A 22,166-nucleotide genomic window follows, 5' to 3' on the forward strand; every position below is an offset into this window, starting at 1 on the left:
CCCCGCACCCGACGAGACGGCCGATCGGCAACGCGCCCTCGTCGAGTCCTTCGAGTCGGAGAAGAAGCTCCAGGACGACGCCCGTGCCCGCGAAGAGGCGGAGATTCGTCGCGCCATCGAGCTCTCCCTCCCGCCGGCCCGGCAGAGGAGGGGCGGAGGAGGACTATCGGCGGGAGCGGCACCGTCCGGCCACCGCCGAACGCAAGGAGAGGGAGGCGCGCGCAGGAGGAGCTGCGGCGTAGGGAGAGGCGACGACGGGGCGGGGCCGTCGAACGCGCCGCCGGGCGGTCGTAGGCCTAGGTTTAGATGAAATCTAGCCGTTTTCATTCAAACTTTGTAATATATAATCAAAATTGAATGAAAACCTTTATTTTCCTGCACAAATATTCATTTGGGGGCGGCGTTTGGGGGACGCGGCTGGGGAGCGACGTCCCCCAAACGCGGCACGAGCAAAACACGTCCCCCAAACGCTCAATCCGGCGCGGTTTGGGGGACGGTTTGGGGGACGCGACTGGAGATGCTCTAATGCCTTCCTCCAGCACAGAAATTTCTCTGATATCAAAAGGAAAATGCAAAAATTTCTCCCGTATGTGGGTGTCACTGCCTTCTCCGACGGCCATGTATAAGGTTCAATATTTGTGTTTCTACATTTTACTTCTACATATCAACACATCTTCACAACATAACTTTGGTGTTTTTCTTTAATTTTTGAACATCATTTTATTTGTTTAGGTGTTCATCCTTATTTGCCCAACAAAATTCTGGTGACTAGGGGTCTGTAAATGGGGGGCATAAGGAGATACAGAAGAAACGAGGCTATGTTCTGTAAAAAAAAAGGAACGACCATTTGATTACAAAAGGGCGTAAAGTAGGATATTATCTGCAGTGTGTAAAAGTGCTTCTACGAATCAGACGGTCTGGATAATATCTGCTATCAATGTAGTTGTAATGTTTGTTTTTAGCAATCACACATTAGATCTGTCGTCGCCCTAAAAAAACGTTAGAACTCTTGTGAAAGTTATATTTGCTCCATGGTATGTTTATATTTTTCTTTAAAAATACTCGTCTTGCGGCGTGCCTAGGCTTCTACAAATTCCTGGATCCGCCGCAGGCCGCAAAGATTTTCATCTGCCTGTATGCGAACTCCTTTTCCAGGCAGATCCTTGGGCTAGCCTGCAGAAGAAGTACGTGGCCAGTGCTCAGAACCTTTCCATCCAGTTCATAGTTGTGGGAACGTCCTGTGGGGTTTTATGTCTGGTGTAGTTGTGAGGTTACATGAAAAGCTTTGAATTTGAAAGGGCTCTCTGGCTGAAACGAACATTTGTGACCGGAAAGTTGTTTTTGTGTCTGCGATCCGACCCAAATGGAGATATATTTGATGTTCGAAATGAGTGGGACCACTCAAGATGCCCGTATAACAACACGTAGCACATTATCCGTCCAGTTGGTTCACTTGGAATTTGTATGAGATCCCTTTGAAACACCGTCACTTGTATGAGTAGATGAGCTTCTCGAGATCTACTGTGATGGTTTTTGCCTGCATTTTTAGCCTTGCATGTGTATAGGCTTTTAGGTCTACTAGATGACCCGTTGCGCTATCGCGCAAATGGCAGAATCAAGCCAAAAATTTAAACCATAAGTTTTAGTATTAAGAATTACCTCGAAATTTAACTGCTTTAGTATCTTGTAGACACACCATTCCATCGAGACAAACCATTCCATCGAGGGTGCTGGAGTAAGATATGATAATTTAGTATGATTTCACACTATTTCCTTCAGTTTTTATGATTTTGTATAAAATTATGGTTATTATACCCAAAAGAGGTAGCATCATAAAAAACATAAAAGGACAATTACTGATTCTAAGAAGAATGTTTCTACTTTTGTGAGTAGCAAGACAGAAAAAGTTTGGTTCGAGATTTTGTGCCCCTTTACTGATACCACGGGAACCAGAAACTATTACAAATGTTTGCCTTCGTAAACAATTTCTTGGCTGATACCGTCCATCCACATCACGATTTGCGTTGACGGTCCAATATCTTTCCCTTAACCTATTTCCCTAACCTTCACACTTGATCTGCTACACATCCCTTCATTGACTCCACTCCACATCTAATCCGTTGATCAAGTACCTCGCGGCCATCCACGCCATCAGTAATCCGAGCTGCTTGCCCTAAGATTTACCTAACTCTTGATAGAGGACAAAGCAGATTAAACATTTTAGAATCCTAAGACAATATGTTGTCATTTCAGAATCCTAACACAATACATTTAAATAGTGGGAAATCTTTAAAAAAAAAATCAGAAGTAACGATAATGCTATATGTTAGAAAGCTATGAATTCCATTAGAAAATAGAAATTACACTTTACAGATTAAGGTAAGGTAACTTCATGGTGTTAGCATCATAAAAATGCAATTTCACTTCATACGAACCTAACTTAAATGTCCATTTGAAAATACTACATCATGCATTAATTCAACTTCTCACAAGTAAAGAATTACAGAGATAATAAGAAAACAAAGATATCACGTATACGAAACTCCAAACCAACTATGGAAATTCCTTGCATTTGTCTCCTTTTCTTGAGACATAAAAGGCAATGCAAGTTGTTATCGGCCAAGATGATCATATGACTGCTAAAGTTCTAATGACAAAAGATATACCATGTGGCATAAAAACTTTATGTTTTACAGGGGGTATACGAGACTAACAAAAGCAGAATTGAGATAATATTGTAGCCATAAATTTTATCCATGTTAGTGTCTTTTATTAAGATCCATTGACTTTAAACCAAGAGGCATTAAACATTGAATGTGGGCACAGCAGCTCCCTGTTTTTGATACCCGAAGCTGGACCTAATGCAAAAAAGTATATTTTTTTCATTTTTGTGGGAAACAATAATTGTTCTTGCAATCTTAATCTGGTCATCTACTTCATATACTTGCATTAACAGGTATAATCCTACCCTAGATGAGCCATCAAGAAATCGAACCAGGACCCGATGTTATTTGAGAATAGAGGATCATCTTCAATAAACATTTTCACCTACGGTTGTGTTTTAGAGAATGGATGACCCGCTTGTGCCACTGGGACAAAAAGTAACTATGGTTGCTCCGTAGTTTGTCTGCCCATTAAATTCTAATTAATCTGCAAGGGTATTTAGAAATGTACCAACATATTAAGGTGCAAACCATGTGCAACGTTCTTGGCCTACCTGCAAAGTAAGTTCTTGCCTGAGTGTCGTGCCCTCATGTCGTGCTGCTCCGTGGCTCCCAACCATGGCCAACTGCTCGACACACTTCAGAATTGGCATTTATTAACTGGCATGTCAAGAATCAAATACATCCATACTCTTCTAATGCAGTCAAGCAGACAATGCAGATGCATGGTAGATATTAGCACAATACACACCTGGGTGACGCATCGGTATCATCTGGGGCTAAGGTGATAGGAGTTGGAGTGTTACATGGGCAATGTCCAACCAATGTTCATAGAAATTAACATATGCCTGTTGAAAAGAAGAGACGGAGCTAGCTAACATAATGCCAACAAAATCAGCACATTCATAAAGGAAAAAAGAGAGGCTGAAGTACATATACAAACCTGAGCAAGGAGGACGTACAGATGAGTTGATACTTTACAGGAGCAGCACGAACTGATATTTCGCTCACAATCAGATATGGATCTTGTCTCCAACAGCAAAGATAGTTTCAGTGGCTAAAGTTGGGAAACAAATTTGACCATATGGCTTACAAGAAGTGATCAAATTGTTTTTCTGGCAAACCTGCAATGCACCAAGAAATGATCAAATTGTTAGCAAACCCGGGAGAGGGAAACCACACTATTCCTAACTCCTTGAAGTGTGAATTTCCTGCGGTCATTTTCTAACAAAAACAAATCTCCAGGAGCTATCCAAGAAATGCTAAACGTGTGGCATTTTTTGAAAACATTGTGCTATGCACTTCTGACTAAATCACTTCAGTCATGCATTGTCCACTTTAAAACTGCAGGAGTGTTTACCTACATATATTTTTTCATTTAGATGGTAATATATTTGGATAATATATAAGAATAGACATATTTATAAACAACTCATTAAATAGATCCTTTGTTCTTACTCTTTGGTGACACCAACTATTTGAGTAACAAACTAAGAATGGGGCATGATGCAACGAAACTCACGTGAGATAATTTGACACACTTCTGCTGCAGCCAGAGACAAGCTTCAAAGCTTCCAATGCACTACATGGCTGGATGATATTGTTGACGACACCCTGTAATCAGGAATACACATGTCATGCACCCATGCCCTCTTAAATTAAAACATTATGCTTCTTGATTCCAAGATTTATACGGCTGAACATAATAAAATCGTACTTAGACATCATGATAACTGAGAACCCGAAGTAGGGCGCTAAGGACACCGGCAGATCAGATCACCGGCACAACAAATATTAGGATGCCTCCATATTCTACTAAATATGAAAATGTTCATTCTGAAGTACCTAATATCACATCAAGATACTTTCTAAGTCATGTAATTCCCATTAAGTAGTGATGTTTTTTTAAATTCCTATTTTGTAGGTGGATATAATAAGACCAAAGCACCAACAGGGTATAATAATTCCTATTACATCTTAGTCCCGGAGAATAAACGGAGCAGAATATGTAACTCCAGAAATACCAAAAAATTCTACTATCTTTAAAACCTTTATTTGTGTAAATGGAAAAATAGACAAGAAAAGGATAGTACTATCTAAATAATGTGTCAAGATAATTATCTGTCATGATGAATCTTTTCATACCTCCATCTCCAAAGTTTCCATAATGGAATCACAAACCAATATTTTGGTCCTACAGGCTTTCGTGCTTACCAATGAATCTTCCAGGATCCATCTCCACACTTCATGCTCAAATCAGAAATCAAGATTGGAGAAACTGAAAAGGAAGCTAGATGTGAGTACTAATGGGAAAAGAAAAAAAAGACCACTCACAGGTGGAGGAGGTGAGGAGCAGGAGCTCACCTCGAGCAGACGTAGACGAGCAGATGAGGGGACTGCAGCGCACAGAGCTTGAAGATCAACCGATGGTGGAGCTTCCAGGCATGTGGAATAATCCTGATAAACCGACAGAAAGACATGAAAATAATTAATCTAGGCTAACTAAGACTGGAATGTACAAGTATTCGAACATAATCATAAAGTAATCAAGTAATTATGAATAAGAAAATCCTTAAAAATGCAGGTCTATGTAGAGTCCTCCCTCATCCTGAAACATCATAACCATGAATTAGGCATCTAGAACCTACATCACACGTACGAATCAGCAGAAGCAGCTCATGCTTGCAGGTCCGCCTCAGTTTGGCGGGTGGAAAAACGAAGATGGAGGCTCGCCTTCGATCTCCACAGTCAACGCCAGGGCTCGAAGCCGTGCAGCGGAGGTGTGTGGCCTCTCTCCCACATCGGTGTTAGAATCTACAGGCTACACCCCAAACCTTATAGGGAAAAAGAAAAGAAACCAAATCGGAGGAAGATATTGGAAAAAGGAACTCACGTGGGAAGATGCAGGAGGAAGGAGATGGTGATGTGCTCCGATTCGGCCACCGTCGTCGTCGTTGTCTCCAACTGGCCTCTCTCCCTTTCCCCATGGCCATCGTTGCTGATGTCCCCTTCATGAGCACCGCTTTCCCTAGTCCTCCAACCGTCGCCTGAATCTTCTCTTAAAACATGTTTAACAGATAAAAAGCATATAGCCACTTGGTATTACTATGATCGTCAAAGAATTACCCACTTTGTATCATTTGGCAAGAGGCAGAGGTACTACAATAAACAAATATGAACTAAATGAGTATGAAGTAGATGCGAACTACATGAGAAGTCCAGAACTATCAAATGAGCAACAAAATCCATCGATCAATGAGTTCGATCTTGCAGCAGCGAACAAACCATCGATCAATGAGAAATACAATTGGAACTGAATATGACCCAAGTTCTGAACTAATCTATTGTACACTGGCAATTGGCAAGTAATGCAGGTATAAAATATAAATGTGAATTCCTCAAATGCTAACAAAAGTTACTATTTACAAATTATACAGACAAGCAGAGACAAAGAAAAACAAGTTCACCCAATCAATTATAGATATATAAAAAAGTACATGATCCTTACTTAATTTCCAATATGTAATTTCTGCATGTTTAATAAGGCTATGGACACCGTGAGCCAGTTTAACAAATGCAAGAGGAGGATCTGTGATATAGCACATCGATGACCAGCACTGTTGTGCATACCCCAGAATGACTCGCGTGACCCTGAGCAGCGGTGGCATTCTGCACCATGTAGAATAATGACTACAACCAAGGAAAATATATAGCTTCTTGTCATTCCTTTATGTTTAAACACAACTATACATATATAACTAAAAACCGACATATACGAAAGGAATAATTTCAGTCGAGAGGAAGATCAGCTACTCTGGTAATAAAAACAGGTCACAGTGGTAAGCCACTTTACAAAAAAAATGAACAGATAAACCAGCGAAATAGAAACAAATGATGAAGAAACAATCAAGAGGTAAATATAACGATCTGGGTTCGCCCGTCACTAAAAGATGTTGGGTGGGTGGGTAGTTTAGCAAGGTTTAAGAGGATAATGGGCATGCTCATACATAATGGTGAAGAAACGTTAAGCTAACCATGGAGTAACATTCAGAACTGGGGAAAATTTACAGAAGAATGTTGAATAAAGAACAAAAGATGAGCGAAAAATGCAGACCTGGCTGTATAAGGAACAGGAGGAAAAAATATGAGCGGAGAATGAAAGGCCATGAAGTCTCGCACGACAAGGAAATGAAAGACAAAGTTTACTTGAGCAAACAAAAAGGCTGGAGTGAGAGAACACATAATACTTGGGGCGTGAAGGCCTCGCCTAAGAGCAACCAAGGGAAGCATTGAGAGGACAACCTGGAGCAAAACTAAAAACTGAAAAAACAGACAACCTGCATCGTCATAAGGAAAGAGATTACTTACCACAGGCAACGAGGGGAGCCCGAGGTTGCGCTGGCAGATAATGGAAGACGTGGCATCGAAGGGGCTTCACAGGGACAAGAAAGGAAAGCCAAATTTACCCACCCAAACTCTTGTAGAATACAACTAAAGCTGCATATATACGATTGTGCACATGATTTAGTGATATATCAAGTATTGAAGCCTGTGAGGAACAAAGTCAACAATTCAGCAATATTTTAAGTATGATTGATCCTAACAAGTACATAAAACGTATGGGATATGTACTGATTGGCTCAAAATTTTCATCAGTACAGATTGATTCTATCTAGTTTGCAGCTCCAATTTACCATATTTCACTTGACAAAGTAATTAATGAGCAAGGGGATATCGATCACCTGAAACACCACTTTTCTTCAGTTGCTCTGCTAGAGTTCCAAACCCCACTTTCCTCAACGAATACTGTGTGCAAAATGCAACTAATGAGTAACCGGAGTATGAGCTGTGCATTTATTCCAACATGTACGGACTATTTTGCTATTGAACGAAATACTATACACAAGAGACAACCTCTGGTACCTCATGGAGTGACAATGATGATAGTGCAATGCGAAACAGAGTAAATTTTGCACATGAGCATTTGCAGTGGCATCATATCTGGATAGATCTCTATATAACTTTTCCTCAACCATAAGGTACTGGAACTGCATGCTGGCAAATGGCATCATATCTGAAAAAGTAATAATCTATTTTAGTCAAATGGCTGCTCCGAAATTAAATTATTTTAAAAAATATGAACAAATGATTCAAATAGGCCAATATGAACCGTATAGCCACAACGACTCAATTCACCGATTCTATTCTCCCAAAAAAATCAAAGCCTTTCTGAGGTGCTGAAAGACGGCAAAGCAATCAAACACACAAGAGGCAATGGATATGCACAACGGCTGGAACAAGATTCAAGCAAGCTTAAACCACAACATCCCATGATTACAGATGCCACTCTTGTATACGCTTTAGCATTCTCTCTAATTAATACCAAAGATCACAAAACCATTCTTTGAAAAAAGCTACAGTGTAAAATAGGGCGCATTCCAGAAATTATAAATCATCAAAATTTACAAAACACAACTTTTAGGTATATACAAAATAAGCTTTGCATAACCTGGAGCTAAAATTAAAGACATCACAGCCCGGAAGCAATACACTTCCCATTGTACGCATAAGTAAGTATTAGGACGTAGCCACGTAGTACACGCCTGGCAACATTTTAATTTCTAAGAAATATATCATCACTTGCGATCACGCATAATGAAGATTTAAAATTTCCTGCAGCACGGCAGAAACAAGGGACAAATATTACAGTGTGCAATAGTAAAGCCACCATAATGAAAACAGGTTGCTTGTATTTCATTACTTTAGTAACTGAACCAATCCTAAACTCGCCATAATATTCTCCAGAGGGAAACTCTAGTTCATGTCACATATTGCATAGAAAATCATTTTGACATAAAAGGAATAACATTAAATGCAACTAAATAATAAGATTAATGCTCAAGCCACTCACCAATAGCTGTTTTCCATCCTTAAAAGCTGATTATGTAGCTTCTTTAGCCTGAAATCACCACATGTATCCCATTAGTCCTTACATCACACATGCAATTATTTCAGAATAAACAAAACCAAAGATACAAGCTACAGTGAGTACAAATGATAATTACACTGTTAGTCATCAGAGATAGAATTTATATATGTCGAGCTTCTCAGCCATAGAAGCCTGTGAGGGGAGACACTGCCGAGTGCTGACATAGTTAATTAACCCAAATTGTCTAACCTTTTTATGTGGGGAACCAAAATTATTTAACCAATCTGGTATTTTCATGGATTCTATCTAAACTAAAGTTTCAAGATACGGAGTATAGTATAGCGCTGAGTTACCGGGCACAGAACTCCGAACAACCTGTCAAGTGTCAACTCTTACAACAGATGCCCGCAATAGTAACTTTGCAGCACAGAGAGATGGATGTACATCTGCTGCACCAATATCCAAGGAGATGGGCGCTCGCCTCCAACCCTCCTAAATCCTTCATACAGAAAACGAAACAAATTCTCAGGAGTGTGGAGAGATCTAAATCGAGATCGCGCAGCTGCTCCGGCCAATCCAAGAGAATTTAACAGAGGCTCCGATACAGGCAATAAGCGGACATCAGATGGAAGAGGAGAAACTAACCTTGAACCCGGCTTTCAACGTCAGCATCACCCGCGCAAGAACGGCAGGCGGCCAACCCACATCAGGGGAGAGGGCATGGAAGGAAAATGCTGACCACCAAAACAAAGGAAGGAGATGGACGGCAAAGGGGGTATGGGAAGTAGCCCAGATTTTTCTACTCCGTAACTTACTTTTCCTCACATCACCTTCAGCCGTCGAGAGACGCCGCCGCCCCGCTTTTATCGGCTCACCGCGCCGCCGAGAATTGATTCCCATCGGCGGGACCCGCTCACGGGGACCACGGCGACCGGAAGGACGAGCGGCCGTCCGTGCTGCTCTGGAAGCTCGCCTTGCGACATCGCGCTGAAGCTGGACGTTCCCCCTCCGCCGTGCTACCGCCGCCGCCGCGTCGGGCGGTCAACCTGCTGATGCCGCTGCAGGGCGCGGTTGGCGGCTGCGAGAGGTCGAGAGCAGCGATGGAGGAGGCGCGGAGCGACGGAAGGGGATTGGGGATAGGGTTTTCACCGAACCACCAAAATATCTGGAAAATGAAATGACAAAAGAAATGCGAACGAGCGGCGGCTTCTTCGATGCGGGCGCGGCCGCCGCCGCGTGCTTCCGTGGGCTGCTGAGGCGCGACGGCGGCTGCTCGGGGTCGCCGTCCGCTGGCGGCGCGAAAAGTCGACGGCGGCGACCATTGAGAGGAGGAGAGGGGTCGGTGATCTAGATTCTCTCACCTCGGGCGATTTGGGGAAAAGAGGGACGGGGATTGGGGAGCGAGGAGGGAGGCCAGGATTGGGGAGCTCCTTCGATCTAGATTCTCTCACCTCTGGTGGACAGACGCGGACGAGCGAGCGTGGCTGCCTCCGACCGGCGGCCCCCGCGGGTAGCTGGTCCCATACGTCATTGACTTGTTCAGAAGATCATAAAGTGAGAAAACAATTATCGTATCCGACGGCTGTGGTGAAAAGTGGGACTTGAGATTTACTGTTGCAACCTGATTGGACGACCCAGATTCGTTTGCCCCTTTCAGACCCCCTGGTTGAGAGGGTAGTCTTTGAACATTTATAGGAGAAATAGACGCACAGCACTACAGCAGCTATCATTCTCCCAGGCTTGGTCTCGGGGCATGACTCAACAAGAGACTAACACTTTTTGCACCTCGATCGATAACAATGTTTCACGCATGTGAGTGTCCTCGACGTTGCTGATGTGGTAAGGACACTTCCTTTGTTTCAATCCAGCAATGTACATGGCTTTGCATATCAAAAACATCTACCGAATTGCATATGTGTAGTTACCTCGTGCGTTGGACTACTTCAAGGCAAGTTCGAATAAGGGCTACCACATGGTCCATTGTTGGAGGGCAGGGCCAGCGCTGAGGAAGTGCAGCCGGTGCGGCCGCACTGGGCCCCCGGTCAGCAGGCCCCCCCACCCAGGTATGGCTAGCCTTAACTTGGGAAATAAGATGGTTTACCTGATCAAATTTAAGCCTAGCCCACGCATACTCAGATGAGACCTTTGGATGGCCCCACGCACGCAACCGCCAACGACTCGCTAAAAAAAGGAACCGGTGGCATTGACTCAGTCCATCGCATCGACTTCGTCTCTTCTCGCCTCCTCCCCCTGACTCCTCGTTCTCTTCTCTGGCTCTCATGTCCTACACGCATGCGGTCCCAAGGAACCGGTGTCATCAAATTTTTAGCTGTTTTGACGGAATTAATGGACGAGAATATCATGATTCATTGATTCCCAAGGAATCTATCATGTATTTGCAACATTTAATACAATCCCCTCCTACTTGATTGGATTGGATTTGCAACAGTAGTATATAGTATTGTTTTTGGTGTTCATCCGATTGGATTGTATTGGAATCGTTCTCCACTTCTACCTCCTTATTCCCCAATTCCCATAGGCTTGAAAGATACAAAGGTTGAAGAAAGAGGCAAAACCCAAAGGAAGTGGTAGATGCCGCAGGCAGCAGGGTAGTGGCCAGTGCAGCAGCGGCCACTGCTGTGCCCGGCGGCGGTGAGGAAAGGGATTGTCGGTACTTGACTGCTAGGGCTAAAGCTTCATCCTTTGCCTCAGGTGCATTTGTTTCAACATTTAAATTTTGATTCCCTATTCTAGTTCTTGTAGTGTTTGTATTTCTACTTGTGTGCTATGGTACAAAAATCTTACTATTATTTGTGCATGGAGCCCCATTTTTAGTTTCGCACCGGACCCCTGAAATGTTAGGGCCGGCGCTATTGGAGGGCGGTACAAAATGCTCCTAACTAGAAGCTTGGCTGTGGAGCCTACAAAATTAGCATCAAAAATGGCGGTGGCCCTTGATGGTGAAGAGGAAGCCCCGGCCAATAAGGCCCTTCCTTCTCGGTCAAGGGGCCACAAGACCAACAAGACTGATCTCTAGGACGATGCTTCGACATTTGCATTGAGTGAGACGTTGAAGACGATCATGGCCGAGAAGGAGGAGGATGCCATTGTCAAGAGTGAGGAGAATCGGCGCCGAGAAAAATTGGCCACATGTGCCACCTTCATCGACCTCACCAAACAAGTTGTACATGTCTAGAAGCTTGAGGCCGGGACCAAGTTGCTCACGGAGGAGAACCGAATCATGCTCACTGACTTGAGCGTCATGGAGCCGGACCAAAGGGCTTGGTTCAAGAAGAAGCGAACTATCATCCATCAACGCGATGCGTGATCGCACATTTGCTTCTCCTTTGTACTTTGCCTAGTTTACATTGCAACTTGCACACTTTTGAACATGGATTGAACACTATTTGTGTGAACTACTTAATTTTCTAAAGTAGCCTTTTAAAGGTATTTTTATCAGTTTTTATTACCTCTTTTACCACATTTTGAGCTATTTAGTGAAATTGGGGGAAAGAATATCCAGCCGAGGCGGACTAAATGTGTCGGTCGGCTAAGGGCATCTACAATGAAGGCGCTTAAAAGGGGCGCTAGGATTAATTTCCTGTCCGTTACTCCTAAATCCCGTCCAGACCCAGGATATCTCCTTGCGTCGACGCAAATCAAGGCGCCGACGCCCCAGCCAGAATTCTACGTGTGGGGCTGCTAAAATCGAACGCAGACGCTGTTATTGGAGCGCCTATGCGTTGGATGCATGGACGCTAACACAGACGCTAACAAATAAATGCTTCAAATCTATATCTTAAGAGCAAGTATAATAAGGTCTAGTCAGCTGGCTACAAAGATTAAAATAATATATTTGTGTCTAGTTGGAGGAGAGAGAAGAGGAGAGAGAATGTGAGTGAGCTCTCATGCAAGAGCTAGCTCTAGCACGTGCTCCTAGGCAATGTGTGTGAATGAAAGGTGGACCATCCATTGAAAAAGTAGTACATTCTAATAGCCAACTATTGTACTTGTTGGCTACATGTTGGCTATAGATTGCATGACATCTTGCTTATAGCCAACAACCGGCTATACTATTGGAGTTACTCTAAGAGTCTACTTAAGCGCTCAGCGCCGTACGTGCCTTTAGAACGCCGTCGTTGTTGACGCTGAACTCCACGAACCTGTCCGTGTGAGGCATCACGTCCGCCACGGCCGGGTGGGCGCAGAACCGATCCACCCACGCCGCCAGGTTAGGAAGCTTGGCCGCGTCGAGGAGGCAGACCTGTGCCATCCTCTCCACCGCCCTGACCCACCCGACGTGGGAACCCAGAGCGATGTCCAGGTACCCGAGGCTGTCGCCGCCGAAGTAGCCCTTCCCTCGGCCGCACCGGACCAAGGCCTCTTCCAGGTGCTCAAGAGCGGCGGCCACCTGAGCCGCCGCTTCGTCCTTGTCTCCGGCCACCTTCCCCCTCAGCACCCGGATCGCTGTTGGAAACTAAGCATGGGCCGGTCGAGCACATTTTTTTGCTTAATTAGACGAAAGCTTCAACACACAATTTGGGGCTGAGGAAAATGCTCAGAGGAATATGGATATTGCTTTTACCTTGTCGTCGACGTACTGGCTCCAGAACCGCTCGGCAGCCCGTGCGTGGGGGTCGGACGGGAGGATCGCCGGGCCCTGGGAGGCCCAGACCTCGTCGACGTACTGGACGATGATGAGGGACTCGGAGATGGCCCTGCCGTGGTGCAGGAGCACGGGGATCTTCCTGTGCACGGGGTTGGACGCCAGAAGCAGCTCGCTCCTGTTGCCGATGGCCTCCTCCATGAACTCGTACTCCACGCCCTTGAGCCGCAACGCTATCAGGACCCGGATCACGAACGGGCTCGGCCACCTGCCCAGCACGCGCACCTCCGCCGCCGTCTCCTGTTTCTCCGCCGACATCGTCGGTCGCTGTGGTATCGTCGGTCGCTGTGGTGCTTCTGCTGTCAGGACTGAGCTGAGATGGTTGTTGGCTCGTTGCCGCTGGTGTGTGTGTAGTGTGTACTACATATAGAGTGGGATTTGAGACACTGGCGGGCAGGTACCCGCTTCGACGTCCTCGCGTGCGTCATGGTGTCAAGGTTCGTATGTCTCGCTGGATATGTGGACTACTGCTGGTGGATTGATGAGTTGATGTTATCCCTTTCGTCACCGAAGCGAATGCGTATCGGATTTTCTGTGGTCACATGTAACACTCATTCAAATGGCTCGCGCTAATGCGTCTGATTGGTTTATGTAGTTCATTTTTGTAGCCAGAAGTAACATGCCATCTTTGTTTATGTTGAGCTCGTGTGCTTGTACTTAACTCATTTTCTTATCTTGCTTTTTTTTTTAAAGAAAGCTCTATATCCTAAGACTACAAACCTTCCAACCTCCGGATTTCCATCCAATCAACCTAAGTCGTTAGATCGGGTTCTCTGTTTAGTTTTTCTTTAAATCCCACTTTTGCTTCATTGAAGCAAAAAAAAAGCTTTGCTTTTGCTTCATTGAAGCAAAAAAACGGTTCGAGTAAAAACAAAAACACAAAGACCATTCGGTTGTGGACCTCGCCGGAGACTTCGCCAGAGAACCGTACTTCGCCGGAGCACCGTACATTGTTGGAGACCTCGTAGCAAAACATGTGTACTAAAGTAGCAACAAGACAAAACAATTGTAGCAAAAATAATATACTATTATAACATTGCAGCATTTGTACTAAAAACACGACGAGAACATCGTTGGAGACCTTATAGCAAAACTTTTCTACTAAAGTCGCAGAATAGGGGAACAATTGAAGCAACAATATTGTACCATCGTAGCATCAATGCCCACTCCTTGAAGCACCGCCTCCACCAGATGGTAGCGTCGTCGCCCCGGCTTGTAGCACCACCGTCCCTAGCTTGCAGCACCAATGTTGCCGGTCGCAGCATCCCCCACCAGCGAGGTCTCCGGTGAATCTCCGGCGAGGTCTCCAGTGAATCTTCGGCGAGTCCCCGGCCTGCTCCGTCCGACATGTCTTTTTCTTTTTTGTATTTACGTGAACCATTTTTTTGCTTCAATGAAGCAAAAGCGGGACTTTTTGTGCTGCGATGAAATAAAGTCTGAACGAGTCGCATCACTCCTTCTATTTTAGTCGAACTGTTTTTTGCTTCAATGAAGCAAAAGAAGGAGGTTTTTTGCTGCGACGAAGCAATGTCTAAATTTCAGGTGAAAGTGGACACGTGTCACACATGCAAGCAGGAGGCTGGAAAGTTTGGAGCCTCCGAAGAATTTCTAGCACTGCCCATTTTTTAATCTCACTTGATAATCAACAATGACACGTTCTTTTGAAATAATTGGTTTGCGGAAAAGTTTAAATAACCGGTCATAGCCCAACTATAGCCTTTGAGAACCTTTGGTTGGATGGTTAGCAGGACAATAGCACCACCAGCGCACCAGAGTTTAACCCTAGGTTTGAACTCTGGTGTCTCATAAAAAAGTAGAATATTATTTCATTGGAAGGGGAGGTGACGTTCCCGTCAACAACAGCGAGCCGCTTGTGGTGATTTCGTCAATCTCAAAACCTGTCGGGTCAGTTTCTTGTTTCTCGGAGGTGCTCAAAGATGTGAGTGTATGTACGAAGTGAGCCTCTTTACGGAGGTGTCTACACGTTTGAAGAACACGGCGAAGAATTTTATTATCCAACATGGGTGGCAGCATAATCTCAGGATTGGTCCTCCACCATCTTGAGAGTTGATGCAGCTACATGATGTTTTTACTGTATCGAATCTTCCTATTTAGTTTCTATTCTCCAATGGCCTGCGGCTTTGTGTGTCCTAGTAACCTTTTAAATTATAAAGCGTCTATTATCGAAAAACGTAGTGAGCCTCTGTGTTGTAAAGTGTTTCGCGAAAAAGGAAACTTTCCGCTATGGCTCTGCCAATGAGATGCTAGATGAGAAAACCTGCTAATAACCAGCTATAGCCTTATTTACCCTTTCATTTAGCCACTAAACTTCTTGTTTTCTGAATTTCTCTTCACTTCTCCTTTTTATTTATGGTTTTTAAATTTGTGTTCAATTTGATTCGATGAAACTTGTGAGTTGAGTAGATGAATATTTATTTGCGTTGAATAGTTGAATGAGTTGTAGCTCGAATCGTGGTTGAGTCATAGTTTTCCTCTTTTTTGAAGAAAAAGTTTTCCTTCTTTTTGAAAAAAGCTATCTCAATAAATTAGCAGGTATGACGGAAGCTTTCGTTATTTTTTAAAAAAAGAACGCTAAATAAATTAGCCCGCTATACCTAGGCTTAATTGAATAAGTTGTAACACATCATCCTTATTCATTACTTGTTTCATTGCATATTATAACATGTTTTGGTAAGCTAAGCTTGCCAAAATGTCTTATAAAAGTAAACAAAGGAAAGTTACAAGTTTTAGGGTGATTGGCATTTTTAATAACCATTCATCTGTCCCGATCTAACGGTGATAATTAGACGGAACCAAATTGACGGAACCGGAACCGCGGGACCGGAACCAAAATTTGTGGGACCGGAACCTCAAATATAATTTACCAACATTATAAAAAACGAACGTCCGTTTGAATGGCCAAAGCATCTGATTAGTGTACACAAATCTTAAAGCAACAAATAATTCATCATATGTTCACGTATCTTAAATCTTATTTATCTCTCGTAGACCAAAATCAGTCAACCGATTCACCCCTATATGAAACAGATTCACGCCACGCCCGCACTATACGAAACAGACGCCGGCTCCTCCCGTCTCTGCCGCCAGTGCCTCCCTTGTCCGCCGTCTGCGCCTCCCGTCTCGATCCATCGCCCACGCCTCCCGTCTCCGCGGTCTCATCGATCTTTGTTTTACTTGCTTTGCTTGTTGCTATGATCGGTTGTATGCCTGGAGCTGGATATATATCCAAGATCCATATGGACATGAATCCTCCTGTAAGCCAGCGGGAAAACGCGAACGTACGTACGCATGCAAAACTCAAAACGCGTATGCCTCCAGATTTCTTTCTTTTTAATTGCTTTTTATCGCGATCTGATAACAAGCGTTGTACTACGAACCCAATTAATACCAGTTTAATGTTTTTTTTTTGAAATTTTCACCGGGTGTATAGGATCCCCACCTGAATCTAATTGCACTCGAACCTGTCTTAGGTCACAGAATTATTGTTACAGTATAATGCACTAGGTTTTAAATTCATATAGGATGTGAGGTGCCAGGAGTTTTTCTCCCTTTTCCTTCGAACCTTTGTAAAAATAATTGACTACAACTTTCAAACTATGCTCCTTGACTATTGGTTTGCGTGTTGCCGTAGGGAACATGGATGCAAATAAAGCACACCAGGAGATGGAGAACAAGATTCAACACGAGCGCCAGATGGTGGATGACAACATTAAGAAAGAACGTACTGCATTAAATAAGTTTATAAGGGAGGAACGGGAGAAGCTGTTTGGTGACTTGAAGGTTATAAGTTTATAAGCAAGGGCACGATGTTTAGGACCGTCTCATTCAAGCGTCGTGTCGAAAGACAACGCTCATAATGCTCTAGCATTTTAAATAATGTCATCTGAGAACTAAGATGCGTATGAAGGACAGAGTTTAAGCTCTCGTTCCGCTGATTACTGCTCAATCCTAAGAAACAACGGCCCGCCAGATATGGGGCACACCACAGCTTCCTCATCTGATATATCTGCCACGACTCCTCACTTGTTACTTTATTCCTTTCCAAGAAATCTAGCCATTTGCTCTCATGCTTGGCAATGGAAGAGGAATCATATATGAAAGATCTGAATTCCTCCTTAACCTTGTCATCACTAAGATGACGTACAATGTTCTGCTGAATGTGCCATACACACAGCTTATGGTTCGAGTCAGGCCAGATCACCCTGATTGCTCTCTGCATTGCAAGGTCCCCGTCGGTGATCACAGATATCAGATATTGGGTGCTTCTGGGACATGGCTTCACTGAAGACCTCCAGCATCCACTCGTACGCCTCCGTCGTCTCATGGGAAATAATACCACATCCAAAAATAACAGTGCTGCGGTGGTGATTCAACCCAACAAACGGCACAAATGGCAGATTGTACTTATTGGCCCTGTAGGTGCTATCGAAAACAACAACATCGCCGAAAGCCTTGTAGTCAAGCTGGGATTGACTATCACACCAGAACAGTCCCTTCAGATGATCATCTTTATCAACCAGATATCTGAAGAAAAAACCTGGATCTCTCTCTTCCCGCGCCATCATGCGACGGATCACAGTTTGAGCATCACCGTCAACAACTGTTTTCTGCTTGTACTGATGGCAGAAATTATAAATGTCCCTTGTCGTGCATCCAACCTTATCGAAACCACCGCATTGCATGCGCAATACATCCATGATTTTGTGTTTGCGGATCCCAGCAGTTTCCATCTCTATAATGTCCGCTTTCTGCTCGGCGCTGATTCTTCTGTGTGAACGTAGCAGGCAAGCAATATCCCCTGGGGCCAGTTTATGGGTGTGTACATCGATAAAATCCTTCACAAACCACTGCCCTGTTTCCTCGGCTCTTGCAATGCCCAGTTTAGCTTTACACCCAACACGAGTGATATTCCGTGGCCTCCTCTTCATATCTGCTCTCTTCCTCTTCATGTGCTTCTCTTCACGACAACCTTCGCGACTACACATAAATTTCCTCAAAATTATCTCCTTGTTGGCTTCATCCCACTCAACGTACCTTCTCCGCACGCTAAATCCTTTCTCAAGAGCATAACTGTTGTAGAAATTGAATCCGTCTTCCTCGCTAACAAACGTCTTGATAACGATCTCATGGTACTTTTTACAATCCCCGCTCATATCAGCCATATCTTCCTGCATATCACAGACAAACTAACAATTCATATTTTTAATCACGGTACAAGTATAAAGTAGAAAAGACCGAGGACAATATTATACGTGAATCATTAACGATTTTAAAAAGATTGTATGTACAAATAGTCCTTACCTGATTATATACTACGATATAGAATGGTTAAGTTCATAGCTATAATGGTACCAGTCAAACAAAGCATCCGAGGCCATACACTTGCCATAAATATATAACTAGCCCTACCAGCAATATTGTATCTAGTGGTGAACATGTAATAGCATGCCCTTTGTAATGTGATTATAAAATAAAAAAATTATTTTTCTATAGTTTGTTCACTGAATGTTCTCCGCATCCTTCGTGATTAAGCTAACAAGCAGTATTGGATAGAGAGAAACCTTGCTATGTGTAAAGATAAGGCAGAGATGTGAAAAAGTAAACTTCATGGGTACTAAAATGTTTTATTTGAGCCTTGACATGAACTCACAGAGTATCATTAGACATCACGAGCTAAGCAATATACAACAAAATAGACAACCGTTGTGTAGCAAGAAGAAGCAACAACGGTCTCAGACTCCAGTAAGAAGAAGCAACCACATTTTGAAAGCACTATTTCTTGAGACAGATGTATGTTGTTGTTACATAATGCCATACGATTTGCCAGGCTGAGATTAAGCCTTCAGAAGATATCCATTGTGATGTGAAGAAACGCCCTTCGCTAGTTTGCTGGTCATGTGGTACTCAGGACATGACAAATGAAACTGATGTTGATGACAGAAATGAAAAAAGCGACACTGAAGCAGCAGCTCAGAAGCTAGCCTCAGTTTCTCTTGGAGCGTCAGACGATGAGGACACTAACAGAGAGGACAATAAATCACCTCCGATAGGAACTGACAAAGGACAGGCCATGGAATTTCAAGAATCCTTGACCAGCAAGCAGCCTGAAACGCCACCGTCAGGACCTTCCGAAGATCCCCTCCAGCTATATCCTCCAGGACGAATACTGCACTGGTTGCATTACTGAAGTCCTAAGGCTGTATCAGATTCTTAAACCATGAGATCCATATTGCTCATCATCTGTGCGCAATTTCATATTGTTTACTTTCTAACTGAATCTCCATGCAATGAAAAGAAAAATAAATATGATGATACTTTGTGTGCAAATCTTAGTGTTGTACTTAATACTGTGGTTCCACAGTGAAGAACAAGCAATGTGCTGGTACTAATGTAGTATTATTTTTTTATGAATCGGAGCTTACCGACGTCAAGCGATTGATAGTTGGATGCTCCCGGCGATTCCAACGACATTCCGGCCGATTCCCGCTACGCGATCCCCGCGACGGAGGAAGGGGCGGTGGCGGCGGCTCTCGGCTGCGGCGGACAAGACGGGGCCCCGCGACGGGAGCAGGGGGTGGCGGCTCGCGGCGTAGGAGAGGGGGTGTCGACGGAGAGGCCGGCGATGTGAGTCCCGCGACGCAGGGAGGGGCGGCGGCTCGCGGATGCGACGGAGAGGCCGGGGCCGTCAGTCCACGCGTCGGGGCGAGGGGTGGCGGCGGAGGCTGCGGGGCGGCGGGGGCGGCGGAGGCTGCGGGGCGGCGATGGCTGTGGGGCGGCGATGGCTGCGGGGCGGCGGCGGTCGCTCGTGGGAAGAACTCTGATTTGGCACGCTTTTCGTTTCTATCAGCGTTTGGTTTGATACTGATTTAATGAGTTGGAGTCTAAAACGTCCGTTCACAATTATCGTAGTATTATAGAAGTTACAAGAAAATTATTACTGATTTAATCAACGGTCATAAAAAATTAGATTAGACGGAACCACGATTTGATTAGACGGAACCAAAGTTCCGTGCCAATCACCGTAAAAGATCTCAAGGAAAGTACGATATTATGTAAGTAGGGCTTGTGCTCCGGTGCTTTTTGGAAGTTTGTTTTGCACGACTTTCAAAGCAAAGATTAAAGGCTGTGATTAGAAGAACTAAACCACCTGTTTTCATTAAGGAATAGGTAATCTGGTCAATGCGCATCTATTGTCGTTACTTGCGAGACATGAACTGTTGCATGTGCAACTACCCAGCACCCACGATCCATCCTCGCATGTAAGTGCCGTTCGACCCCTTGCGGCCGTGATGTCCGCGTCGCCATGAGAGAAGCCGGCCAGCGCGACCACCGCGGCACGGCCGCCTCGAACCAACGTCGGCACGGCTTCTCCCGCGCTCAGTAACAACGTATTCCCGTTTGCATGAAAGATCAATTTATGAGTGCTGATCAGCCACTTGACCGTAACTACTGAGTCCATCTCCTGCAGCCTGCAGGTCCGGCCATCGGCAGCGGCCTTGACTTAATTTGGCAGCCATAAGAACGAGTAGTGGGTCTTGGGACGTGGGTAGTTGCAAGCTGTTGTCTTCGTCCAGTAAGGCGTGGATTTAAACTGTTAAAACTTCGGTGGGATTTGCTCCCTTAATCACAGCCATCAGTTTGCTTTAGGAAGCGTGCAAAAGAGTGTCGGAAAGCACATATTCTCCGAACCAACGGCTGTTCACGTTGTCGGGCCGGCTTAGATCAGTTCTTGGGAGGCACAGTTGCAGCAGCCGCCGCTGCAGCACCTAGCTGGGCAAGCCTCATCTTGGCGAACTCAACCAGCTCGCCGACATCGGGAAGAGCCACCTTGGCGGCGTCCAGCGCGACAAACCGCTCGACCCAGGAGAGCAGAAGCGGGGTGTTGGCATCGTCAAAGAGCTTGGCACCACAGAGCTCCTCCGTTCCCTGCAGCCACGAGATGAGACCGCCCAGCGCGACGTCAACGTACCCCATGCTATCGCCGCCGAAGAAGGGCTTCCCCTTTGAGCACTCCTTGAGGGCACCCTCCAGCGTCTCTGCTGCCGCCAGCGTCTGCTTCATCCCTTCGATCCTCTCCTCCTCTGTGTTGTTCTTGAACGCCTGAACCCACGGGACAACCAGCTGCACACGGACACACATATAGCAATATAGCATGATTCATCATCTCAACACACACATATATATCGTGATCATCCATGGCTGCATCCAAGTTTACTGAAAAACAGCAAACACATATTAAGGATAGGTCGTAAGCGTAAGGTCACCTTGTCGTCAATGTAGGCAGCCCAGAACCGACTGATCGCGCGTTCATAGGGGTCGGCAGGCAGGAGGGAAGGGCCTGTGGCGCTGTAGGCCTCGTCGATGTACTCCAGGATGACGCGCGACTCGCAGATTGCCTTGCAGTTGTGGATGAGCACGGGCACCTTCTTGTGCGCCGGGTTGGACGCGAGGAGAAGGCTGGTCTTGTTGTCGAGGTCCTGCTCGATGTACTCGTAGCTCAAGCCCTTCAGGTGGAGGGCAAGTTTCACTCTGGACACCCATGGGCTCGCCCATGTGCCCAGCAGCTTCAGTTCACCTTCGCCGCCCAACTGAACACCCGCCATTTCTCCTTAGGCTATGATGTAGTTCAGCTGTGTTCTGGTTGCAGTGGGAGGAGCGATATATATGGTGCTTCGCCTTCGCTGATGGGGTATGGAGGCAACAACTCATCACCCTTGAGGCCCGTCCCAACGTTTGTGGGGAATGGTTTTCCACAATCGCCTACGATTAGACTTCGAGACGACAGTTAAGACTTGCTCCCCAATCTATCGAGTACAGAGTCCCCTGTGGTAGTAGACACGACCTGACGAACATGATCACTTACTTTATTTCCATCCGAACAAGGCGA

General features: G+C 45.0%; 3 protein-coding genes and 2 long non-coding RNA genes across 14 annotated transcripts; all 5 read right to left on the bottom strand.

Annotated features, from left to right (window-relative positions):
* Positions 1 to 1,429: 1,429 nt before the first annotated feature.
* On the bottom strand, positions 1,430 to 13,526 carry LOC124706076 (glutathione S-transferase U17-like). The gene is made up of 3 exons (XM_047237735.1): positions 13,178 to 13,526; positions 12,712 to 13,069; positions 1,430 to 1,469 (listed from the first exon to the last, which is right to left on the bottom strand). Exons 1-3 carry the CDS (start codon positions 13,514 to 13,516, stop codon positions 1,450 to 1,452), a joined length of 717 nt encoding a protein of 238 aa, XP_047093691.1. The 5' UTR covers positions 13,517 to 13,526; the 3' UTR covers positions 1,430 to 1,449.
* On the bottom strand, positions 1,858 to 4,215 carry LOC124706077. Its single transcript, XR_007004274.1, has 5 exons — positions 4,186 to 4,215; positions 3,607 to 3,787; positions 3,415 to 3,511; positions 3,218 to 3,301; positions 1,858 to 2,190 (listed from the first exon to the last, which is right to left on the bottom strand). It is a non-coding gene; the product is annotated as an uncharacterized LOC124706077 (long non-coding RNA).
* Positions 4,422 to 7,717, bottom strand: LOC124706075. Of its 10 annotated transcripts, none has more exons than XR_007004273.1 (7): positions 7,406 to 7,717; positions 7,032 to 7,160; positions 6,172 to 6,983; positions 5,794 to 5,822; positions 5,323 to 5,710; positions 5,028 to 5,120; positions 4,422 to 4,941 (listed from the first exon to the last, which is right to left on the bottom strand). XR_007004273.1 is itself a non-coding variant. In XM_047237733.1 (6 exons), exons 3-6 carry the CDS (start codon positions 6,329 to 6,331, stop codon positions 4,920 to 4,922), a joined length of 435 nt encoding a protein of 144 aa, XP_047093689.1. In that variant the 5' UTR covers position 6,332; positions 7,032 to 7,160; positions 7,406 to 7,717; the 3' UTR covers positions 4,422 to 4,919. The 10 variants fall into 10 exon arrangements, 2 of the variants coding, with proteins under 2 accessions (XP_047093689.1, XP_047093688.1); XR_007004272.1 differs by having other exon boundaries at positions 5,323 to 5,716; XR_007004269.1 differs by having other exon boundaries at positions 5,323 to 5,484; positions 5,557 to 5,716; positions 5,794 to 6,983.
* On the bottom strand, positions 8,235 to 9,362 carry LOC124706078. The gene is made up of 4 exons (XR_007004275.1): positions 9,238 to 9,362; positions 8,946 to 9,091; positions 8,575 to 8,622; positions 8,235 to 8,336 (listed from the first exon to the last, which is right to left on the bottom strand). It is a non-coding gene; the product is annotated as an uncharacterized LOC124706078 (long non-coding RNA).
* A 7,475-nt stretch (positions 13,527 to 21,001) lies between the features above and the next one.
* Positions 21,002 to 21,882, bottom strand: LOC124647671 (probable glutathione S-transferase GSTU6). Its single transcript, XM_047187578.1, has 2 exons — positions 21,544 to 21,882; positions 21,002 to 21,400 (listed from the first exon to the last, which is right to left on the bottom strand). The coding sequence occupies exons 1-2, from the start codon at positions 21,880 to 21,882 to the stop codon at positions 21,002 to 21,004; spliced, it is 738 nt and encodes a 245-aa protein (XP_047043534.1).
* Between the last annotated feature and the right edge of the window lie 284 nt (positions 21,883 to 22,166).

The sequence above is a fragment of the Lolium rigidum genome, chromosome 4, assembly GCF_022539505.1.
Source record: "Lolium rigidum isolate FL_2022 chromosome 4, APGP_CSIRO_Lrig_0.1, whole genome shotgun sequence".
NCBI lineage: Eukaryota > Viridiplantae > Streptophyta > Magnoliopsida > Poales > Poaceae > Lolium > Lolium rigidum.

What these genes read in the sequence shown, in the direction of transcription:
- LOC124706075 (XM_047237732.1), bottom strand. Translation starts at nt 7,087, where the DNA reads ATGCCACGTCTTCCATTATCTGCCAGCGCAACCTCGGGCTCCCCTCGT. An exon ending in AATTACATATTGGAAATTAA is followed by an intron (nt 5,717 to 6,171) that starts GTAAGGATCATG and finishes TTTTAAGAGAAG; the next exon opens with ATTCAGGCGACGGTTGGAGG. An exon ending in CTCGTCTACGTCTGCTCGAG is followed by an intron (nt 4,942 to 5,027) that starts GTGAGCTCCTGC and finishes CTTCCTTTTCAG; the next exon opens with TTTCTCCAATCTTGATTTCT.
- LOC124706076 (XM_047237735.1), bottom strand. Translation starts at nt 13,516, where the DNA reads ATGTCGGCGGAGAAACAGGAGACGGCGGCGGAGGTGCGCGTGCTGGGC. An exon ending in GCCAGTACGTCGACGACAAG is followed by an intron (nt 13,070 to 13,177) that starts GTAAAAGCAATA and finishes GCCCATGCTTAG; the next exon opens with TTTCCAACAGCGATCCGGGT. An exon ending in CGACGGCGTTCTAAAGGCAC is followed by an intron (nt 1,470 to 12,711) that starts GTACGGCGCTGA and finishes TTTCAAAGGGAT; the next exon opens with CTCATACAAATTCCAAGTGA.
- LOC124647671 (XM_047187578.1), bottom strand. Translation starts at nt 21,882, where the DNA reads ATGGCGGGTGTTCAGTTGGGCGGCGAAGGTGAACTGAAGCTGCTGGGC. An exon ending in CTGCCTACATTGACGACAAG is followed by an intron (nt 21,401 to 21,543) that starts GTGACCTTACGC and finishes GTCCGTGTGCAG; the next exon opens with CTGGTTGTCCCGTGGGTTCA.